This window comes from Zootoca vivipara, chromosome 13 (genome assembly GCF_963506605.1).
Source record: "Zootoca vivipara chromosome 13, rZooViv1.1, whole genome shotgun sequence".
In the NCBI taxonomy this organism is placed as follows: domain Eukaryota; kingdom Metazoa; phylum Chordata; class Lepidosauria; order Squamata; family Lacertidae; genus Zootoca; species Zootoca vivipara.
In genome coordinates this window covers 26,292,623-26,315,481 of record NC_083288.1, presented here as the reverse complement: position 1 = coordinate 26,315,481, position 22,859 = coordinate 26,292,623, and the positions used below count along the sequence as shown (strand labels likewise).

The 22,859-nt window shown below is 48.7% G+C and overlaps 1 protein-coding gene across 2 annotated transcripts in view; it reads right to left on the bottom strand.

Annotated features, from left to right (window-relative positions):
- STAC2 (SH3 and cysteine rich domain 2) overlaps positions 1-15,177 on the bottom strand; it is a 39,287-nt gene extending 24,110 nt beyond the window's left edge. For both annotated transcript variants that reach the window (XM_035136095.2, XM_060281510.1), the window contains exon 1: positions 14,606-15,177. In XM_035136095.2, the coding sequence (XP_034991986.2) occupies positions 14,606-14,701 (96 nt within the window). In that variant the 5' untranslated portion in view covers positions 14,702-15,177. The remainder of the gene's footprint in view (positions 1-14,605) is intronic.
- Positions 15,178-22,859: the final 7,682 nt, after the last annotated feature.

The window sequence follows — 22,859 nt, the reverse complement described above, 5'->3', positions numbered from 1 at the left end:
AGGGGTCCCTTTACCTTTACGAACTCCACCCACTTTGGTTCTAGCTCCACCCACTTTTGGACTGCTCCGCCCATGGGCATAGCCAGTATTTGAGGGGGGCAGAACTTCAGTTTGCTATGTATGTTTATTGATGGGGGCAGCTGCCCTTCCTTGCCCTACCTTGGCTACGCCCATGGCTCTGCCCACCCTCAGCTGATCTCCCCTAAGGTGACAGAAGAAAAATTCCCCGCTCCTGATGTAGGGAGCCTTGGGCCTCAGCAAAGATGCAGGCAAGGGAGCTCTGCCACATCTCCCTGTCCAACTGTACCTTTAAGAATGCTGCTCCTTTGCGCATGCAATTAACTTATGGAACTCCCTGCTGCAAGATATATAGGCAGCCAGGTCTATCCATGGCTATTCGCCACAACAGAAGGGGCGGGGGGGGGGGGGGAACAGGACATTCCTGGATGAAATCAGAAGCTGGGAAGGCTTCTATAAATCCACGAACGTCCCAGAACATATGATGGGTCTGTTTTTTGCAGGGAGCCATGCTCATTAAACGTACTGCGTGGATGTGTGACCACAGGGTGGGGAAAAGTGAAGAAGCTTCAACGTAAAGGACTGGGAACTTGAATAAGCCGTGAAAAGGTTACCTCTTGAATCTCTTTCCAAGGCAGCGCCCTGGAATGCACAGATAGCGATGGAGGGAGCGGCAGTGTCAGGCACGTCCCCAGCCTTTTTCTCCCCACTGGGAAGACCCACCCCACAGATTTAATACACACGACTTCCCCCAAAGGACCCTGGGAACAAAACTGTGAAGGATGCTGGGAAGACTAACTCTGTGACAGGGAAACTGCAGTTTGCAGAATTCTCTCTCTGTGTGTGGTGGGGAGTAACGTACTTTAAATGTGCTTTTGGGGTGTGTTTCAAATATGTATGTTGCGGATCTGTCCATGTGAAAAAGAGTGCCAGCCCCCACGCATATAAAACTAAGGCTAATGTTTCTGGCATCGGTGCCTTCCATTTATAAAACAAAGCACCAGCTGGAGACATGCTCAGACTTTGTGGGAAAGCTGAAAAGAGGCCCAGCTTCAAAGCCTGGATTCAATCCCATGTGTTCTGTTCCAAAGAAAAGAGCTCTGCAAAGGATACGCCACTCTGCTCCCACTCTTCAGAAACACCACACGCCCTCTCCCCGCGCAGGGAAGGCAGATCAAGGTTGCGTCTGTACAACCCATTTTTTCCAGCATACATCCTGATTTGCTTGCAGGGAAGTTCTTTGATGTCTGCCGTTTATTGAGCACTCGTTTTGATTCCCACCTGCTCCAAGCAGGAGGCTATACAATGCATTCAGCAAATGCTATTCCCACAAATTTTGTGGGTGTTTCCCCATCACTTTCCTTACTGCACAAGGCCCAACTGTGCAACCTGAATTTTCCAGGATGCAGTTACATCGCACCTCCAAAACGGCAACAGTCTGTGTCACTGTAGAGCAGGCATGTCAAACCTGCGGCCCTCCAGATGTTTTTGGACTACAATTCCCATCTTCCCCAACCACTGGTCCTGCTAGCTAGGGATCATGGGAGTTGTAGGCCAAAACATCTGGAGGGCCGCAGGTTTGACATGCCTGCTGTAGAGCTATAGTGCCACTCCTTTGCTGTCAAGGACTTGAAAATTTGAGAACTTGCTCCGAGTCAAATGACCCGGGCAGTTCCTTAGAAGCTTTCAGTTCCAGTTCTTGCAGAGGGTGTTAAGAGGCTTTTCTGAATAAAACACTTTCTTAAAAAACTATTCCCCATTCTTGGTACCTGTTATTGGACACAAACATTACAGTCTGGAAGCGGCTGCTAAGTCCGTCAGCTGTTTAGACAGGAGGAACTGTAGCCTCTTGGGCAGAAGCAAGAGAAAAGTTTGGCTGTGTACACACCATACCTTTAAAGTACTTCCCCGCCCCCAATAAACCTGGAAACTGTAGTTTGCCTCTCACAGAGCTCCAATTCCCAGCATCCTTGACAAACTACACTTAACATGATTCTCTGGGGTGTGCTTGCGTGCTTTAAAAGCACACAGCCTTTCAGGTTTTCCTCCAGACGTACGGTTGCCAGAGAAAAGCTATGAGTACGTGAAAAAGCACAGGTGGAATTTGAGTAAGGGAACAAGACTGAAAGCCACAATGAGGACTAGAAACTCCCCCCCCCAAAGAAAGCACTAGACCCTAGGATCTGGCAGAAGAGACTGCATGCTACACAGCACTGCAGGCTATTTTGGGGGAGTAATATAGGCATACTGGCCTCCCCCACACCATCCCAAATTTACTTCTATTGAGGGTGGGGGCAGTCCTGCCTTTCACCCAGCGCCCGCATTATGCATGTCTAAGCTCAGGACAAGAAAACAGCTTCCATGCTCCTGCTTCCTAAACAGGAGGCGCTGCCATTTCTCCCTTACTCACCCTCCGCAACGATCCTAGGATCCTGCCAAGACACAGCGAAAAATCCTAATATTTCTTGACATATGGCTCCAGCCCCTACGAGCTATTTTTAACCCAGCTGCTGTGAAAACAACTTGGCATATAAAAGTCTCATGGGAGATTCAGCTCCCACCCTTTCAAAATAATAAAAAAAACCTCCTCCCCCATATTTATGAAACCATATACAATGTTTAACTTCCTGCTGTGCTCACCTCCCCACCGTCACCCGGTTATGTCTCCCACACAGAGCTCAAACATAGACTCACATCTTTGGGGATGTTTTCAACTACTCTTCCCTTCTCCTCTGACATCCACAGTTGCCAAACCCTGCTGCTCCCCCCACCCCACCCCCGTCCCCGCCATTGCTGACCAAAGTGTTCAGGATGCGCATGCCCATGTGGGGTTGATCTTTTCCATGCTCCTCTGCCAGCCTTCTGCCTCAATGTTCTGCCTCTTTCCCCTGCCAATTCAACAAGGACTCGGCTAAAACATCCCCCCCCCCATTTCTTCACACATCTCATCCTTACAGATGGCTTGTTGTCCGCACTGGGGTATCACGTGGAACCAAAGTTGGTCCTGTTTTGATTAATTTAGCATCATCCACTGCAAAGAACTGCAATCTCGCACATTTCTCCCTCTGAATTTGAATGTCCCTGGTCTGGGGATAATCCGGTAAGTTGTGTGTGCGTGTGTGGGAGCGGGGGACGACAACTCCAAACCGCTGCACACTTTGGAAAGTTAAGACACTTTGCATCAGTATCCCCCCCTTATGGGTGGCTCAATCCTTTAATTTATGCTAGCCATCTTTCAATATCTCAAGTGCTGTTACGTGGAGGGTGGAGCAACCTTGCTTTCTCTTGCTCTGGAGGCTAGGACATGAACCAATGGCTTCGAGTTACAAGAAAGCAGATTCCAAGTAAATATCAGGAGCTAAGAGCTGCTTGACAGCGAACAGTCTCCCTAAAGGGGTGGAGAGAGGGAGGGAGGGCCCCTGAGTGCATCTTGCCTGAGAGTCCCTCCAGTCTGTCCCCCTCCCCATCTGTATCCTTTCATAACTGTAGACCTTCTCTAGGCCAAGGGCAGAATTCTTTCTGTCCACTGTATGCAAAACTGTAGCTCCATATTCAAACTCCTCCCCACTGTCTGAGAAAGCCCTTTTGACAGAGATGGCAAGATTGACGTATATGGCTATGCAAAATTCCAAACCTCTGAATTCCCAAACCAGTTCCTCAAAGAAAATATGGGTGGGGGAGGATCTTGAGGAGGAGAACAGCTAACAAAGTTTCCTTACCCACTCTGCTCAAAATTGCAGCCTATTGAGCTTGCTTTTCATTAATACAAACCACCACCTAGGGTTTTGTTATGTGTATTTGCATGCAACATCTGATTTGCCCCCTCACTTTTCCCACCCTAGGTTCATATTCAGTCCTATTTGCTTTCTCCGTTTTTGTTCAGAATGTAAAACTTGCTTAAGATTGCCGAGAATAGCTTTCCTTTACTAAAACGGCAAGTTTCTCGACCTCATGACTGAAAACATTTTTGGAAAGGTTCCAGTGTTTCGGGACAGTGGCTATCTATTCTTACCTACCTTGTGTGCCATGCCTGTTACTGACCCATAGCCTCCCCTGCTCTCATCTTCTATGGGCCCCCAAACTCCAAACCGCAAGCCTTTCTAGATCACTGCATTTGCAGCATAACAAGTCTGGCAGGAGAGTGTCCAGATGTCTCTTCAAGGCACAGCTCTCTTCATGGGTGTGGTGCTGGTGCTGGGGAATCTTTGTTGCTGTTTAGTCGTTTAGTTGTGTCCGACTCTTCATGACCCCATGGACCAGAGCACGCCAGGCACTCCTGTCTTCCACTGCCTCCCGCAGTTTGGTCAGATTCACGTTGGTAGCTTCAAGAACCATCTCGTCTTCTGTTGTCCCCCTTCTCCTTGTGCCCTCAATCTTTCCCAACATCAGGGGCTTTTCAAGGGAGTCTTCTCTTCTCATCTCATGAGGTGGCCAAAGTATTGGAGCCTCAGCTTCAGGATCTTCCAGTGAGCACTCAGGGCTGATTTCCTTCAGAATGGATAGGTATGATCTTCTCGCAGTCCATGGGACTCTCAAGAGTCTCCTCCAGCACCGTAATTCAAAAGCATCAATTCTTCGGCGATCAGCCTTCTTTATGGTCTGGCTCTCACTTCCATACATCACTACTGGGAAAAACATAGCTTTAACTATACAGACCTTTGTCGGCAAGGTGCTCTGGTCCATGGGGTCACGAAGAGTCGGACACGACTAAATGACCAAACAACAACATATTTTCTACACTAGAAATCTGCAACTAACGGGCCCAGCTTTCTAATGTATTCCGTTTGACAACCAACTCACTCTACAAAAGCAAGCTTAGCATCTAACCCAGGGGTCCCCAAACTGAAAATTTGATGCAGCCCATTGGCCCTCTAAATCCGGCCCGCGGATGGTCAGGGAATGTGTCCTTTTATTTAAAATGCATCTCTCGGTTATTTGTGAGGCCTGCCTGGTGTTTTTACATGAGTAGAATGTGTCCTTTTATTTAAAATGCATCTCTCAGTTATTTGTAGGGCATAGGAATTCGTTCATCTTTTTTTTCAAAATATTGTCCGGCCCCCCCACAAGGTCTGAGGGACAGTGGAGCGGCCCCCTGCTGAAAAAGTTTGCTGACCCCTGATCTAACAAAACAAACAATTAAACAAAAAAACCATGGAGGGAGCAGGTGCAATTTTAGATGGCAGATAACCACCCAGTGTCCCTATGCCACAGCTCCTGCCTTTGTGGCACTGGCCAAATGGTTACTGTTTCTCACTTCACGTACAGATCCTCCCTGTAACTGCAAGTGTCCAGGTTAAATTCCTTCCCATTCTCTTGAAGGGCACTGACTCCTACGAGGAGGAGCCCTTTTGCTTGCAAATGGGAGCAAACAGATTGCATAGAAAGTGGCTACTTTTGCACTGTGCCGGCAACAGCGAAAAACGTGGCTGGATTTTGTTAACTCCTAAAGTAATTGACCGTGATCCGGATCCAGCTGGTGATTTCTGATTTCACGTGTCTAAAAGGCCTGCTGTGATCAATTGGGTGGTTCGCTTTGCGGAAGAAATTGCTTACAGCTGCTCAGACTTGGACATTACTGTCAGTGTCAGTCCCAGCAGTAACTAGGACTGGGGCTGCTCCTTCAGCTGTCTGGTAGGTGGCATTCAACGTCAGGCGCAGTTTGGGGACTGAATCAGCCTTGGTCGCCAGGATGCCAACAAAGTTGAATCCCAAGGCATTAGGGATCCAAGGTACGACTGTATTAACAATTACTATAATGATGTACTATATCTTTTTTCTATCACTTTTTAAAAAACAGCCACATTTTATGTGCTGTATTTAAATTTTTAAAAATAAAAAAGGATTGCCATATGGAAGCACAGCTAAATCTGGCCCTGTTCCTAGATGCCTAAGCGGCAGTCAGGAGTGCTTCCCCCCATTTCTGTCTTATATCCAGGTTGCGCTGTATTTCTTTTCTTTGAGAACCTGACCCGGTCATTTATATCCTGGCCACCTCCAGGCTAGATTACTGCATTATGTTGTTTGTAGGGCTGCCCTTGAAGACAGCATGGAAACTTCCATTGGTTCAATGTGCAACTCCCAAGGTTCTGAACAGAGCTAATCAACCAGATTCAGATCATATGACACTGATCTTATACGCCAGCTAGTCTGGTTGCCTGTTTGCTCCCAGGTGCTGTTTTTGACCTTTAAAGCCCTCCATGCAGGCTTTGACAAAACCACTGCCAGGGTAATTATGGTGAGAGGCCCTCCCTGCTCTGAAAAGACAGGGAGGAAGCTGAGCCACTAGCTCTGCAAGGGAAAGCATGCTCAGTTCCTCTTATCTGTGCTGAATCGATGGGAGCTAGCGGGAAAAGGGAGAGGGAATAGAAGGTGGAGCCAGATTCTCCTTTTGGGGTCTGAAACGCTCACAGCAGCTAAGGAAAAGTTAGAGCAGAAAGCGCTCTTTCTAACTGTGAGAGATGAAATACCAATAAAGTCCAAAGAAATACAAATACAGTACGAGGAAAAGGAATAAGCAGAACCTGGGAATAAGTACGAGGAAAAGGAATAAGCAGAAACTGCGCTTTCCCTTTGGCCCTCCCATTTTTAATTTCCAACTACCCTTGTCCAACGCATGGAAGAAATGCAATGCAACGCTGACGAGGAGGGAGTGAAAGCGGGCACAACTTAGACGAGCAAAGGTGGGACATTTATAGCACCCATGCCTGCCCCACCAGCCTCTTCCCGGTTCACTAACCTACTGAGTGATCAGGACCTTCGACCTCTCCAGCATCACTCAGCTGCCCACACCATGGCTGAACAGAGGTTTGAGCACAGCTCTCTCAGACTCAGCTCCAAGCCAAATGTTCTATTTACACTTGCTCTTAAGGGATCTAAACAACAAGAGCCTTCGTTTTTTTCATCTTCTGTTTCTCCCTACCCCATGTTTTTTGTTAAATTTGCAAACACACACACAAACGGATTTAAATTTCCCAATGCTGGTTCTAACCCTCTTTCAGACCCTGCTATCAGATCTAAAATCAGGGATGGGGAACTTGTAGTCTAACAACATTTGGAGGGCCACAACTTCCATCAGCCTTCAGGACCATCAGTCATATCGGCTAGGGCAGAAGAGAGCTGGAGTCTGGCAACATCTATAGCAGGCATTCCCAAACTGCGGCCCTCCAGATGATTTGGCCTACAACTCCCATGATCCCTAGCTAAGAAGACCAGTGGTCAGGGATGATGGGAATCGTAGTCCAAAACATCTGGAGGGCCAAAGTTTGGGGATGCCTGGGTTAAAGAAAGGAGAGCTAAAAAAAAAAGACCTCAGGGTACCAGATCGACCGATGTATTCGACTCTGCACACAGGAGTTTCATATGTTCATGATAGGGGAGAGTACCTCTGAGCATGAACAGAGTTTATTTCTTCCGTCACCAAGCAGCCAAACCACTCTGGGAATTATTCTGGGTGCAAGCTTTTAGAGTCTAGGAAGTGATTCTGCTACAATCCTTAGCTCCAGCACCTCTCTTTTCAGAGAAATCTAAGGCCAATTCCATGTGAAGTTTAAAGCCTTTTATTTATAAATTCACTTCCAACCTTGAAGAGGGGCAGGGGAAGCACAGTTCAGCCGAAACGTCTCACTGTGTCTGTTCTGTCATATTCTTTGCGTTGCTTAAGGGGCTGCGGTGAAGGCCACAGAAAGATATTCCTTACGCATCTTAAAGACGCAGGACGATCCTTGATATACCGTACACATCCTTGATGTAGGTACCTTTTTTTTCCAAAGACACTTTGACCTCAAACCAGATCAAGGAGTAACAGAAGGGTTTGCTTGTTCCTCTGTCACTTAAAACACACACAAAAAATGCCACACCTTAAAATAAAGGAGCCTAGAAATTGCCTTTGGAAATGTAACACTAACAAAACTAACCATGTCCGCTTAAAAACACACTATAGGATCAGGCAAGCAGAGAGCTCCAGAGACGTCACGGGACAAGCCAGAGAAATCTCTTATAGTTCTCCACATGTGCTCAGAAGCTTTGAGGTGGTTAATGGTGGTTTTCTTTCCACTCCCCGTTTGCCTTCTTCTGGCCCATCATTCCCCCCCCCTCTTTCCTATTTTCTCCCTGCCACCCTCCCCCTGCCAACGCTCCCTTAGAAGGCATTGCAACCTGAATCCACAGCAGGCTGCCTGCTCAAGGCTGGGCTTGGTGAACAAAAGGTCTTAAAAAGGAAGGGGGAAAAAAGATTGAGACAAGGAGGGGAAGCAGGAAGGGCATCTGTACTTTGTTCCTGATTATTATTAAGCCAGCGCAGCAAATTGAAGAGGCACTGGCAAGGCTGCTTTCAAGGATCCCAAATTAACAGGAATAGTCCTTTATATAAAAAGATGTTCCTAGGAAGAGAAGAGACATGGTCGATAAATTTCATCCCTGTTTCATTTTGCCTTTGGTGGAGACACAGGGGATGTTTCTAGTTTCAGCCCCCCGGATCAGGCCCAATCGCCTTCTCAATCCGGCCCGCAGACGGTCCTGCGAATCAGCATGTTTTTACATGAGTAGAATGTGTCCTTTTATTTAAAATGCATCTCTGGGTTATTTGAGGGGCATAGGAATTCATTCATTCATCCCCCCCCCAAAAAAATATAGTCTGGCTCCCCACAAGGTCTGAGGGACAGTGGACTGTCCCCCTGATGGAAAAGTTTGCTGACCCCTGGGTTTAGACGTTAGATCTCTGAAAGGGAGCAGGGCAGATGCATGTTCAATATTTACCCACGCATGTAAACGTACTCACTCACACAGGTGTAAGCAGCCAGCCAGCTGCTTCTGTTTCACCTCCCTCCTTTCACTCCCAAGACCAGATAAGAAATGAGCATATTCAGAAACATTTCTCTCTCTCCCCCCCCCCCTGTTTTATTTTCTATGAGAAACATTTCTGTTCCTCTCCAACTCGCCCCCCCAGCTCAGAGCAGTCTCCATGGCATACTTCCCCCATGTTCCCCGTACAACAACCCTGTGAGGTAGGTAAGGCTGAGAATGAATGGCTTAAGCAGGCATCCCCAAACTTCGGCCCTCCAGATGTTTTGGCAGGGCCGGCTCTAGGTGTAGGCTGGGTGGCGTGGGGCGCCAGAGCGCCGGCCCGGCAGGGGGGCGCCGTGCTGAGCCCTGCGCCCGCCCACCAGCCGCGCCAAGAAACGGGGCGGAGCGGAGCGGGGGCGCCGGAGCGATCGCGGCGCCAGGGCGCGCGACACGCTTGAGACGGCCCTGTGTTTTGGACTACAATTCTCATCTTCCCTGACCACTGGTCCTGTTAGCTAGGGATCATGGGAGTTGTAGGCCAAAATATCTGGAGGGCCGCAGTTTGGGGATGCCTGGCTTAAGGTCACCCAGTGAGCTTCAAGGCCTAGTGGAGATTCAAACCCAAGTTTTCCCAGCCTTTGTGCATTAATCTAGCTAATGTACCACAGAGTTTGCATTTGTAGCTATTCTGTAAGGAGGACACAGATTATTCTGCTCAACATTTAAAAAATGCATATACAGTACTGTATGTTTTAAACAGAAGCACCAGTGGCACCTGCAACAAAATATTGCAGTACAGCATGCTCCTGTTGGGGATGCCAGCCAGTCATGCCTTCTTGCAGGATACTCCATTCCCCCCCTCAATTCCCCTTTCCAAGCCTCCCTCCCCAACAGTTAGCCAGCATGCCATGGTCACCGAACATGATCAGCCATCACTGAGGTGTTTTGGGATCCCCTCCCTAAAGATTTCCTTCTACTCCTGCAAACCATGGAGGGGTCTTTTGTTTCTGTTTTGCCAAAGCTCACCAATACCTCCCCTCTTCTGCACAGAGGCTACACAAGGATCCACTTCCAGAGAATGAGTTAACTATGCCTGGATAGCTCAGCTGGTTAGGGCGTGGTGCTGACAACGCCAAGGTTGCAAGTTCGATCCCTGTATGGGACAGCTGCATATTCCTGCATTGCAAGGGGTTGGATAAGATGACCCTCAGGGTGCCTTCCAACTCCACAATTCTATGATTCTGTTAGTCAATAGGATAACATTTATGGTCACACCCTGCTCCAGGAGCCAGCACAGAAGAGAGTGTAGTTGTCGAACAGGCAAAGAAGAGTGTTCTGGAATGCACAGTCATTGAAGGGAGGTACCGTGTTTCTCATATTATAAGACATGTCTTATATTTATTTTTTCCTCAAAAAAACCCACTATGGCTTATTTTCAAGGGATGTCTTATTTTTTTCCTCCTCCTCCTGCCACGGCTGGCATTGCTGCTGCGCCTATCACTATGTCTTATTTTCGGGGTATGGCTTATATTCCTTGAATGCTTAAAATCCTGCTATGGCTTATTTTATGGGTATGTCTTAAAATATGAGAAACAGGGTAGATCTGAGGCAGTGATTGGTTGCGTAACAACCAGGGTGTCAGAAGTGCACAAGGAGGATCTTCATGGTGGAGGGTGGGAGTAGCTCTTCCATGAGTTCCAAGTAGAAGAGCTGTGGGAATCCAGATTGTGGGCTCCATTGAAGAGGAGCAGACCAGAATATGATCAGGCCCACAGTGACCCTAGGGAGGTGTGGACTAAATCATAGAAACTGCGTAGGCCCCAACTGGCGTGTTGTGTTTGTGGGCAGGCCTATGCACCACAAAGGAGCCTGTGCAGAAGACCATTCTTGGTGGTACTATACCCTCCTGCCTCCCATGTTAATTAACAGGGACAGGAAGTGTTATTTGCATTCTTCCACCACAGGTGCCAAAAAGGTTAGGAGTCAAGCTTGGCCTGAGGAGAGGAGCCTCATGATTCTCCCTCCCAGCCTGTACTTTCTGTCCCTGATTAGTATCAAAACTGCTCTCCATCTCTTTGACTAGGTAGGAAAAGACCTTTAGAAAGGCTCCCGGGGGCAGCTGATTGGCTACTTCAGGCTAGCTCATGCCCCCAGCAAAGCACGACTCTTCTGCTGCACAGTGTTTATTTCTACATTCATTGCATTCATTTCCCATCTCCGTGGAAAAGAGGAGGGGGTCAGCCAGTCTGACCACACCTAGCCCCCTAAGTTCCCCTGGAGGCACACAGGGGCAGAGTGAAACAGCTGCCTCAGAGGTGCAGGTGCTGGAAGGCAGGGAGCAGAAGAGATGTGCTGAAGGACAGGGCTACTGTGTGTCTGTGTGTGCTATGGGGCTTGCACATGGTGCCCCCCTAAACTAGCATGGTGCCCTCAGGTGTGGTGGAGGACGCCTGTCTGTCACTATTACCGAGGTAAGATTTCCACTGCCTTCTGTACATGCTTTGTCTCACTTGAACCCAAGTCTCTCTCCCTCCCCATTCTCTGGACGATTTATACAGTCCATGGAATCAAGTGGTAAAGCCCTCCCTGGACTGTTCCACCGCTGGTTGCCGCTGGGTGGGTTGGATCTTTGAGTAGCCCACCACCCAAGACACCCACCCAAATCTCTTTGTCCAGAGAAAACCAGCTTGTTGGGGAGAAGGCTAGGATGATCCTTTCTCCCCCATATACATTGTGTGTGTGTGTGTGTGTGTGTGTGTGTGTGTGTGTGTGTGTGTGTGTTCCGGGAGTCACCACCACCACACACACACAAACATAGGGGAGCCTTCAAAATACCCTACTTCATCACCAACCTGGAGTGGTACAGTCCAGAACAAGGCTCAGCACTTGGAGGAGGTATAAAGAGATCAAGAGATGGCCAGACAGCCAGTGTGATGCAGTGGTTAGAGAGCTGGACTAGGACCTGGGAGGCCACAGTTCGATCCCCACTCAGCCATGGAGACTTTGAACCAGTTGCTCGCTCTCAGCCTAACCAACCTCCTATGGTTGTTGTGAGGACAAAATGGGAGGGTGGTGGTGGTGATGGTGAAGTATGCATGCCACCTTTAACTCCTTGGGGGAAAGGCAGGATACAAAGGTAAATTAAAAAATAAAATAAAACAAAAGACAAAGCGCCATTTCCCCCCAGTCTCAAAAATGGCCCACCAGTGATCTACCTCGCAGATTCTGCGCATGGAGCAGCAGTGAGGAGGGATCAAGGTTTACAAATTAATTACAAGTTAATCACAAATGATTAATAACAAAGAGGAGCAACAGCCACTCAGTACACAGACTTGCGAGCCATCTGGGAGTACCTCACCCACGCAAGGAACCTGCGGAACACTGCGTCTCGACCCCCCCCCCCAATCTCTTCCCACACTTAACTTCCGAGCAAGTGAACTGCAGGGCAAAGTAGCACCATGTCCTGTTGTGTTTGCATAAGACAAATGCACACACACACACACACACACACAGGCTGTGCTGGGACTTCTCAGGGGTGGATTAAAAAAAACCCCTCTGCAGCATCACAGCTTGTCCTCCCTCGATTTCAAATCTACTTGGGATATTAGATGAATTAGCAGCCGACGTCACAGCACTGACATCAGCAGAGATGCTGTCATCAGAGCAGGCGGGAGATCTAGCCTGTGTATTCACACAACACAGACTTTCCCTCCTCCTCGGCTCATGTAGACGTTAATATCAAATTGGAGCGGGGGTGGAATGCACATGATGAGAGAGTTAAAATAAGAAGCCTGCCCACCCCCACCCCCCAATTTCTTACGTCTTAGCCTAGACTGAGGTTCTGGTCTGCATTTGCAAGTATCCATCAGTGCCTGCCCCTACCATAACCAGCCGAGATCCTGCTGTCTGGGGTGAAATAGGACACCAGCTAAGAACTCTTGATTCTGTCCCCATTCTGACTCTTAGGGTGCATGGACAGCTTCAGCATTCTCCAGGGGCGTATGGAAGTCCCTAAATCTATGATCAGTAATTGCAAGAATGGAGAAAGAAGCAGGCGCCTGAACATGCACAGAGTGCTTTTTTTTTGTTCAAACCACAATGGAGAGGAAGGAGGGAGGTGGGCTCTAGGAAATGTGTGAGAAGATGTAGGTGAGCCAGTGCCAGACACTTGCCCTTTCCAGCTTTAGAAAAACATAGAAACCACAACACTTTCCGTCGAGGAGGGGCCTATTAGTCAGTATAGCTAGCTGAGCCTCCATAAACAGGAGCAGCATTCCTTGGAATTCCAGATGCTGGGAGAGAAGCACCAAGAGAAGGCCCTTTAGTGCCCTATTCTGGAGCTACTTAGAAGCATCCAGTGGGCTGGATTCTGGACTAGGATCCTGCGCAGAAATCTGGAATAGATGCACTTTGCTCTGGTTCAGCCAGGCAATTAAAATATATAAATCTACATTTAGCAAAGCAATTCCCCCCTTCCTTCTCCACCCCTCCCCTCCAAAATTGGATCCCAAGACACTCTCCCCCCTCTAGGCTTTCAGCTGTGAAAGAACATAACCATTATAACAGCAAAGCCTACAATTAAAGCATGTGCTAATAAGTCACACTACTGCAGTGGAACACACACACAGGCCCACCAGGCTAAATTGCTGGTTTCCAAATCCCACCCCTCTCCCGCCATCATTAAGATGTTATTATGATTCCCACGCTAGTAACCTTTTGGAACGTGCTCCCCCTCCAATACACACACTGACACACACACACGTGTGTGTGTGTGTGTGTGTGTGTGTGTGTGTGTGTCTGAAACATCCTCCCCCCCCCCCCGAAAACATACAAGGCTAAGTTAGGTAATTGGCCAATATCCTAGATGTATAGATAGATATACACTGCATTTTTTTTAGCCATTTGCCTTTTCAATGACTGAGGTCGATGGGGGGCATGAAGTCTATTTACAACACTGATTATATGGGGGGGGGCAGAACCCAGATAACATGACAGGTTCGGGTTGTATGGCATTTAGAAGTGCCATGTACTGTATCTATAGATAGATATGAAATCGTACGGCTTCCTATCCTGCCGTTTGATCTAGGAATCGATTCGGCATATATAAGACACATACAAGAGGTAACTTAAGATTCCCCCCCCTGAATAGAATCGTTCCTTACTGGGAAGCCAAGAACACACGTATATACACGCATACACACACGCCGCTCGACATCCAGAGAAGGAAATCGGTCACAAGACTGGGAAGAACCCGGTGGTTTGACTCCCCACCTCCGGCCCCCCACTGATCCCACAGCACCATAACCCTACAGCGCCCTATGCAAAGAGCGAGTGCACCGCATAGGAGAAATTAAGAGAGAGGGAGAGATATGTCCACGGGGGGGGGGACCAACTCAGCCCCACACTGCGGTTGTGGAGCAAACGTAAAGGCGCGCTTTGGCGAGTGAGGAGGGGGCGGCCACAGACTCCTCGTTTACTGCAGGGAAAGGGAGGCACGAGCGGTTAAGGGAGATGGAGAGGAGACGCAAAGAGACACACGTACACACGCTCGAGTCTAGGGGAGAAATTGTTTGCAAACCAAAGCGATGGGCAGGTGGGTGGAGTGGAGATGCTCACAGAGGGAAGAGAGAGACACACGCACAACACAGCAGACGACCCAAAGCAAAACAGCGTCCCCAACCCAGCTCTAACCAAGGAGGATCAGGTTTGCGCTTTTAAAGGAGAAGAGCAGAGAGGCGGGCAAGAGAGAAAGTCTGCGCCACGGACCGCGCGGAGGGGAAGGCGGCGTCGAGGGAGCCTTGGGTACCTTCGTCTCGTGGAGGCTGGGAACGGTGCCCGGAGTCTGCTGCGGATCGCTGTTGTGCTGCTGCGGGTCATTTTCCTTCTCCGTGATCTCGGTCATGGTACAGAGGCGGCTGCTCCGGCCGTTGGGCGACCGGACCTGGGTCCGCGGTCCGGAGGAGGAGGAATGAACGAGGAGCAGATGCAACTTCGGGGTGTCTCCTCCTGCTCTCCACGAAGAGACCTTTTTCTTTCTTGTGCCTGGCTGAGAAGTCTTAATTCTTCTTGGTTCTCTGAATTAATTTTTTTTTAACCCCGGTTAGAATTATTTGGGGTTCTCTCCACCCACCCCGCTTCCTTGTATGAGGACGAAAGAAATGACCCCGTTATTAAAGAGGGGGGAAACCTCGCTCGCTCCCGCTAAACTCTTCTGAATGGGGAACGGAGGGTCTGTTTTGCCATTTGAGACCTCCCCTTTCACGCAGATTAAAACAAGCGAATTCGCGTCTTCTGCCACCCACCTCCCGGGCTCTGCAACAGAAACTGGACGAAGGCTGCGAAACGCTGGTCTCGCTCCTGCTGCCGCTTCCTCCAAGTTTGATTTCAGGAGCGCCTTGGCTCCTCCCCCTTTCTTGTATTATTGTGATCTCCCAACGCCCGCCCACCCACCCCTCCTTTTTACGAGTGGTTCATTAACCTCGCCTTTTTCTTTTGATATGCTAATACAGCACGTAGGAGGACGCTTTCCCATTGGTCCCTCCGGCGGGAGGGCAGGCGAGAGAGGCCGGGCGCCTCCACCAATGGGTGGGTCTTCGCTGAAAAGTTACGCGCGTATTTGCGAGAGAAGGGATGAAACTGCCTTGGGGTTTTGCAGGAGGTCGACACCAATCAGATTTCCTCAGTTTCACGCACTATGTTTCAGCGCTGGTGCCTTGAAGCTAAAGGATGCAGCGCCTTCTTTCTCAGCTGTCCAGACCTGGATTTTGACAAGTGGAATATCAGAAGAGTCCAGCTGGAGTCCAAGTAATCCTGTTCTCCTTGGTAGCCAACAGACGCCTTTGTTTATCTCCAGCATTTGCCTGGTATAGTGCCCCTTATTGACCTTCCTTTGCTATCATACCTGCTGCACTCTGCTGCCAAAATTATTCAGCTCTCCTAGCTCTGACTCTGATGCTTCAACCTTTCACGGGTTTCCTGACCACTCCGAGATCAAGCATGAGCTCCTTGTCCCTCTCTTCAGGGGCCTCTCTCAGCTCTGATATTCAGATGCATCCTTGCTTGTGACCTAGCTGCCTCCAACTCCACTACTCTCCTCTGTTCGAAGGTCTCTTGCTCCCTCAAAAGGGCTCACCCTCTCTTCCCTTGCTGCCCTGTGCGCTTGGAAGTGCCTCCCAGGAAACCTGTTTGATGCCACCTCTTTTGCTTCCTTCAAATCCCTCTTCAAAATCCCTTCCTTTCCCAGGAAGCCTTTGGCACAACCTCCCCAATTTCTCTAGCCTGCAAGGATACTTTTGGAAGACCTGTCTGTTGATCATGCAATTCTGATTTGTTTGCAGGGAAGCCTAGAATGATGTGATCTCAAACAAGTGTCATCTTGCGCTTTCCAGTGCATTGCCCATTTACTCTATTTGCAAAAGGTCTGATCTTTTGGGAAAGTGGGTTTGTTGCACAAGGCCTGCCAGTCAGCTACAACTGCACAACCTGTACATTTCAGGAATACAGTACCTTCTGTAGATTTCAAAATGCTGCTTTCTCCTTTAGAGTTGACCTAAGCCTAAGCACGGGACCCAGGTGTCGCTGTGGTTAAATCACTGAGCCTAGGGCTTGCTGATCAGAAGGTCGGCGGTTCGAATCCCTGTGATGGGGTGAGCTCCCGTTGCTCGGTCCCAGCTCCTGCCAACCTAGCAGTTCGAAAGCACGTCAAAATGCAAGTAGATAAATAGGGACCGCTACAGCGGGAAGGTAAACGGTGTTTCCATGTGCTGCTCTGGTTTGCCAGAAGCGGCTTTGTCATGCTGGCCACATGACCTGGAAGCTATACACCGGCTTCCTCGGCCAATAATGCGAGATGAGCGCGCAACCCCAGAGTCGGTCACGACCGGACCTAATGGTCAGGGGTCCCTTTACCTTTACCTTTAAGCCTAAGCACATGCAGCTAAAACAAATGCACACTGCATCTCTATTGTCCCCTGCTTCCCCGCTTGTAAGCTCCTTCAGGCAGGGACCTGTCCTCTTGTACTCTACAAAGCACCATTCCCCCTGATGGGTCCATATAAGCAAAGAAAGAATAAATGATCTGCACCTCACTTTTCCCTTTCATACAGCAATGCCCAAGGCAGCATACAATCAAATGTAGTAAGAAGCACAAGTTACATAACGGGTATTATAATCACTATACCTTTACACACATTCCAGAAAAAAAACACATTCTTTACCTCAAAGAATTCTGGGCCCTGTAGTTTACCCCACACAGAGTTATAATTCCCAGCAACCACTGAATCATAGAATTGTAGAGCTGGAAGAGACCCCTGAGGTCATCCAGTCCAATCCCCTGCAATGCAGGAAACTCAACTAGATTATACATGACGGATGGCCACCCAGCCTCTGCTTAAAAACCACCTCTCGTAGGAGTCTGTTCCACTACCAACAGCTCTTACTGTCAGAAAGTTATTCCTGATGTTTCGTTGGAATCTCCTTCCTTATAACTTGGTTCACGTCCTTATACCCTTAAAGTACAGTGCCCAGAATTCTTTGAGGAGCGGCGGGATTGTGCTTCATATATGCTTTAAATGTATAGTGGGTACACAGTGGGTACATGTGGTCTAACCCACGGAGCCTAGGGCTTGCTGATCAGAAGGTTGGCGGTTCGAATCCCCGCAATGGGGTGAGCTCCCGTTGCTCGGTCCCTGCTCCTTCCCACCTAGCAGTTCGAAAGCACGTCAAAGTGCAAGTAGATAAATAGGTACCGCTCTGGCAGGAAGGTAAACGGCGTTTCTGTGTGCTGCTCTGGTTCGCCAGAAGCAGCTTTGTCATGCTGGCCACATGACCCGGAAGCTGTACGCCGGTTCCATCAGCCAATAAAGCAAGATGAGTGCCGCAACCCCAGAGTCGTCCGCGACTGGACCTAACGGTCAGGGGTCCCTTTACCTTTACCTAGCCTAAGACACCAGCAAATATCACAGTTTGGAAGATCATATCTAAGAAGAAGCTCCGCTAAAACTATAGGCTCCTTTGATGGTGAGGAATGACTGTCTGGGAGGAGATCAAGCTGGCATTCAAGGCAGTAGAGTAGATTATCCACCAATGGTTTCTAGGCAGTCTCCCATCCAGGTCCTGTCCAGGCCGATACCTGCTTAGCTTTAGCAATGCAACAACACACTTCCAGGCCATTCTCTAGGTCCTGTGTAGCAGACAAATGCAGTAGCTGGGAAAGCCAGCAATAGGAAAGTTTCTGGAGCCTACTCAAGACAAGTGTTCCAGAGCAAGGGAGAGCATTAAGTCTTTGAGATGCTGCAAGGAGAATAACAGGGATGCTATGACATTGCTTAACCTCTGCCCTTGGGTCTCTCTCTCATTAGTGTTGGCTGTGAGGCATGCCCCCCCCCAGCCTACTCAATGACTAGTGAGAATAAATGCTCCCTTGGGGAAGATGCAGGGATGAAGGTCAGAGGGGGGGGAGTAAGGGGGAGGGGCGCTGCTGCCTGGAATAACATATGTCTGGCAGAGTTAATGCACAAGGACGGCGGTAGCTGTATGAGTAAAATGTGGTGGGTAGCGGATAAAAAGGTGGGGTGAAGTCATCAGGCGGATGGGATGAACAGCCAAAAGCTCCCTCCCTCTTTTTTTTTCAATTGTGGGGGAAGAAAGCCATAAATTATCTTCACTCTGTTGAGGTTTCTTCTTTTTTCTTTTCTTTTTTTAAGAAAGATGAGTGTGTGGGAAGGAAATGAGCTATTGTCTTCACCAATGACCTTGCAATGAGCACCGCCATCACCAAAGCACCCTGAACCCCTCTCCATCTTTCCCACCCCCACCTAGCACACTCTCTCGCACTCTCTCTCTCCTGGGTAAATCACAGCAGCTGTTCAAAGAGAAAATTATCCCCAGCCCTATCTACAAGGAGAAGAGAAATCCCAAGTGCTGAGATCATTGTTTGCTAAAAGGAGCCAATTTCTTGATCAGATAAGAGGGGGTTGTTTTTGAAAAAACTAGGATGAGGAAGGAAAGATTAAAACAACAATAACACGCCAATCTGGAAAAGCGGATCAGAAGAAGGTGGCGATAGCAAAAGCAAGAGGAAACCTTTGCTTTTGTCACATCAAGCAACTTGTGGCATGATGGAAGGCTAGATTTGCTTTCAAGTTGAATTGTTGGGGAGGAGGGGTGCTCAATTTGTTCAATGCTTGTTCAAGCACACAATGAAAGGTTTCCCTGTTTCTTCTTTCAGAGTGACAAGGTGGGTGTGAGTCACAGATTTAGCCCTTTATACAATGGATGCTCTAAGGAATCATTAGTTTGCTCTTTGCTGAAGACCTTGTTTGAATGTAAGTACCACCAGAGTTTATGGACCCAGGTGGCGCTGTGGGTTAAACCACAGAGTCTAGGGCTTGCTGATCAGAAGGTCGGCGGTTCGAATCCCTGCAATGGGGTGAGCTCCCGTTGCTCGGTCCCAGCTCCTGCCCACCTAGCAGTTCGAAAGCACATCAAAATGCAAGTAGATAAATAGGGACCGCTCCGGCGGGAAGGTAAATAGCGTTTCCGTGCGCTGCTCTGGTTTGCCAGAAGCAGCTTAGTCATGCTGGCCACATGACCTGGAAGCTGTCTGCGGACAAACGCCGACTCCCTCGGCCTATAGAGCGAGATGAGCGCCGCAACCCCAGAGTCGGACACGACTGGACCTGACGGTCAGGGGCCCCTTTACCTTCACCTTTACCACCAGAGTTACTTGGAAGAGGGGGGAGGAACGGAACATAGGGACTCTAAGATCACAGGAAACTGCCTTTATACCGAGCCAGAACTTAGGTTCATCTAGTTTTGTATTGCCTACACTGATTGGCAGCAGTTCTCCAAGATTGTTAGGCAGGTTTCTCCCCCAGCCCAATCTGGAGATGCTACTGTAGGATTTGAACTCACACAGCTTTCTCTAAACGGGATGAGAATATGCTGGAATGTGAAGATTTGGCAAGGTTGCCGTTTGAATTTCCCATAAAAACGTGACTGAACAAAGGACGACAATCCCAGAGAACAGGAAGTGGCTTAATTTGCACGTGAAATCACACAGTTAATGCAAGGAAACACCTAAAAATAAAGTCATTAATATCCAACAGAACGTGGTTGTAGGCACAAGGTGCATGTACACAGGTAAGCAAATCCCTGTTTGCATGCTCCCACAAGAGCCAGTGAGGGCCACAGGTCTGGCCAGATGATCTTTTTGGGGGGAGGGGTTGCATCCACAGCCTGGCTGGCCTTGATAACATCCCCAAGACTGGTGCTGCAACAGTTTTTAATATTGATCAGTGCCAGTCCAGGATCACATGCAAGGGGGACAGCCGGAGGTCCAGCAAAATTTTGGTTTATTTTGTTCTGATCTGAGGGCTGCTCGCTGCCGGACTCAAATTGGAGGGAGGTGGGTGTGATGGTCAAAGTATTGAATGGGGATACAGTACTGTTGCAGCTTTGTTCAGCAGGGGGCAGGTTCTTTAAACTCCCCAAGAAAGATGCTAAATTCCAGATGTACAAAATGAAGGCAAGGGCTTAGCCTCAGATCTCGTTTGCACTTAAGCCCATGTCAAAGCGGGATGTGAAATGCTTCGACATCACCTGGTAACAAAAGGAAAATATCCAGAGCCGTGGGAAGCAACCAGATTTTGCTGAAATGGGCTGTTTGAAAAGACTCTGCATTCGTAGGCTGTTGTGCATTAATATGGGAATACACCGAGGGCCTTCTGGCGGTTCCCTCACTGTGAGAAGTGAAGTTACAGGGAACCAGGCAGAGGGCCTTCTCGGTAGTGGCGCCCAGCTTTGTGGAACACCCTCTCGTCAGATGTCAAGGAGATAAATAACCACAACTTTTAGAAGACATCTTCTCCTGAATCCTTGGCCCTACCTGGCAGTATTTCAAGTCCAAAGTCCAACCTGCAGGTCAAGCCTCAGAAGCAAAATCCAAAGGTCAGGAAACACAGTCCACGGGCAATCCGAGTAGCAGAGTCTGAAATCCATCAGTCAGAATACAGCCCAGAATCAAAACCAAAACACAGTCCCATAGAGATCCAGGAACATCCAAGGTGAGGTCCCTCAACATGGGCAGCAGATCTAGACCCAGCTCCTCAGCTCTGCTTCCCTTTTGTACTATGCATGCTGATTGCAGCACCTGGGCTTGACGAAGCAGGTGACCCTCACCTGTTCTAAACCTGCTCCAGCTGAGGAATCATACTCCTCCTCCAGAGCTATCAAGCCCCTCCTGGCCAGCTAGGGAGATGGGCTCTGGGCCTTTGTCTGCCTCAGCCTTCTAGAGGGCCACTCCTGCTGCTCCTACGCCTCACAGCGCATGTTCATGGGGACAGGGCCTCCTCTGGCTCTGGTGATGGGTCCTGCTGTTCTGGTTCCTGTGCATTGATCTCCTTCCCCTCGCCATCCTCTATCACCCAGTGAGTACTTCCTTCCCCATCCCTTCCTTCCCCATCCCTTGCTTGGCCTGGTGTGTCCCAGTCCCGGCTCCACCCCTCGCGGTGATCCTCTTCCTTCTCCCTGCCGTCCTGACAGTTCACAAAACATCTGAAGGCAGCCTTGTATGGGGAAGTTTTTTAATGTTTGTGTTTTTATAACTCTTGGAAGCTGCCCAGACTGGGAAACCCAGTCAGATAAGCAGGGTACTAATACTAATACATACCGCCCTATACCCAGGGGTCTCAGGGCAGCTCACAGAATAATAATAATAAATTAATTAATTACTACTACTTGTACAAAGAGGTACCCTCTGTGTGTTTGCTCCCTCACATGGCATAGGACCCTTGGGGGCTGGAAGGTGCCTGCCAAATGCTTTCGTGGGCCCCCCCACTTTGTCAAAGACATTAAATCCGGGTTTCCCAAACTTTGAGTCTCCAGCTGGTTTTCGGACTACAACTCCCACCACCCCTAGCTAGCAGGACCAGTGGTCAGGGACAGGATAGGAATTTCAGTCCAAAACCAGCTAGAGACCCAAGTTTGGGAAGCCCTGTATTAAATGGTACTCAAGTGGGTAGGTACAGGTGTCCAGAGCAATACTGCATATCAAGGTGAGTTGCTGCAAGTGCAGTGCAAACACACAGCAGCAGCAAAGCCAATCTGGTGTTCCTGCTGGTATGCTTGCACTGCGCCACTTTCCTTGCTACCTCAGTCCTCCTCCTCCCAGTAAGTAGTAGAGACTCATCTGCTGGGGAGGTCAGATGACCGTCTCACCCATCTCTTTTGGGGTAGGGGGAGCTACCCATTTATCACCTATTCTCTTGTGCAGTTATACTATATTGTTTGGGATTGAAATATGTTTTCGAGCTGAAACAAAAATTTTTTCCTCGGAATGCTGCCTGTTGTTTTCCTCGGGTAATTTTTCAAATCTGAGATTTACTTGACATTATTTGCTAAATATTTTAGATTGATATTTGACATCACCCTTTATCCCCACCCCACCCCACCCCAAATCATTTGCAATATGAGGCCGGGGAATGCTAATCTGCCTTACAGGGCTTTTCAGGATTACTGAGACAATGTATGTAAAGCATCTTACATGTGATAAAAGTGCTTAGTGTTATACGAGGCGCTCTGCTCTTATGAAATGCTCTCCCCAGGGAAGCTTGCCTGGCTCTGGCACTAGACAAAATGTTTTATTTTCCTGGGCGCTTGGACAGTATGAATGGCCTGCCTTGAAGTAGCTGTTTCTGGTGTTCATTCTTCTGTGGAGTGGGCTCGATATTCCATGCTTCAGGTGATTTTGGATAAGCAGTTATATTGTTTTTATGGACATTTCTGTGCGATTTTGAGTTTTATTTTTCTTGCGAATCACTTCCTCGACCGTAATAATAAATAAATCAAATCACTTTGGGACTCGTTTCACTTATGCATAGCGATAAATGAAAGTAATAAGCTGAACGGAGCTATACCTCTTTTGATGGTTGTCAGCTGAGAGCGTCAAAAGGAGGGGAAGTGTAGATAAATGGCCTCGGTCCAGTATACCTGAAGGAGCATCTCCACCCCCATCGTTCTGCCCGGACACTGAGGTCCAGTACCGAGGGCCTTCTGGCGGT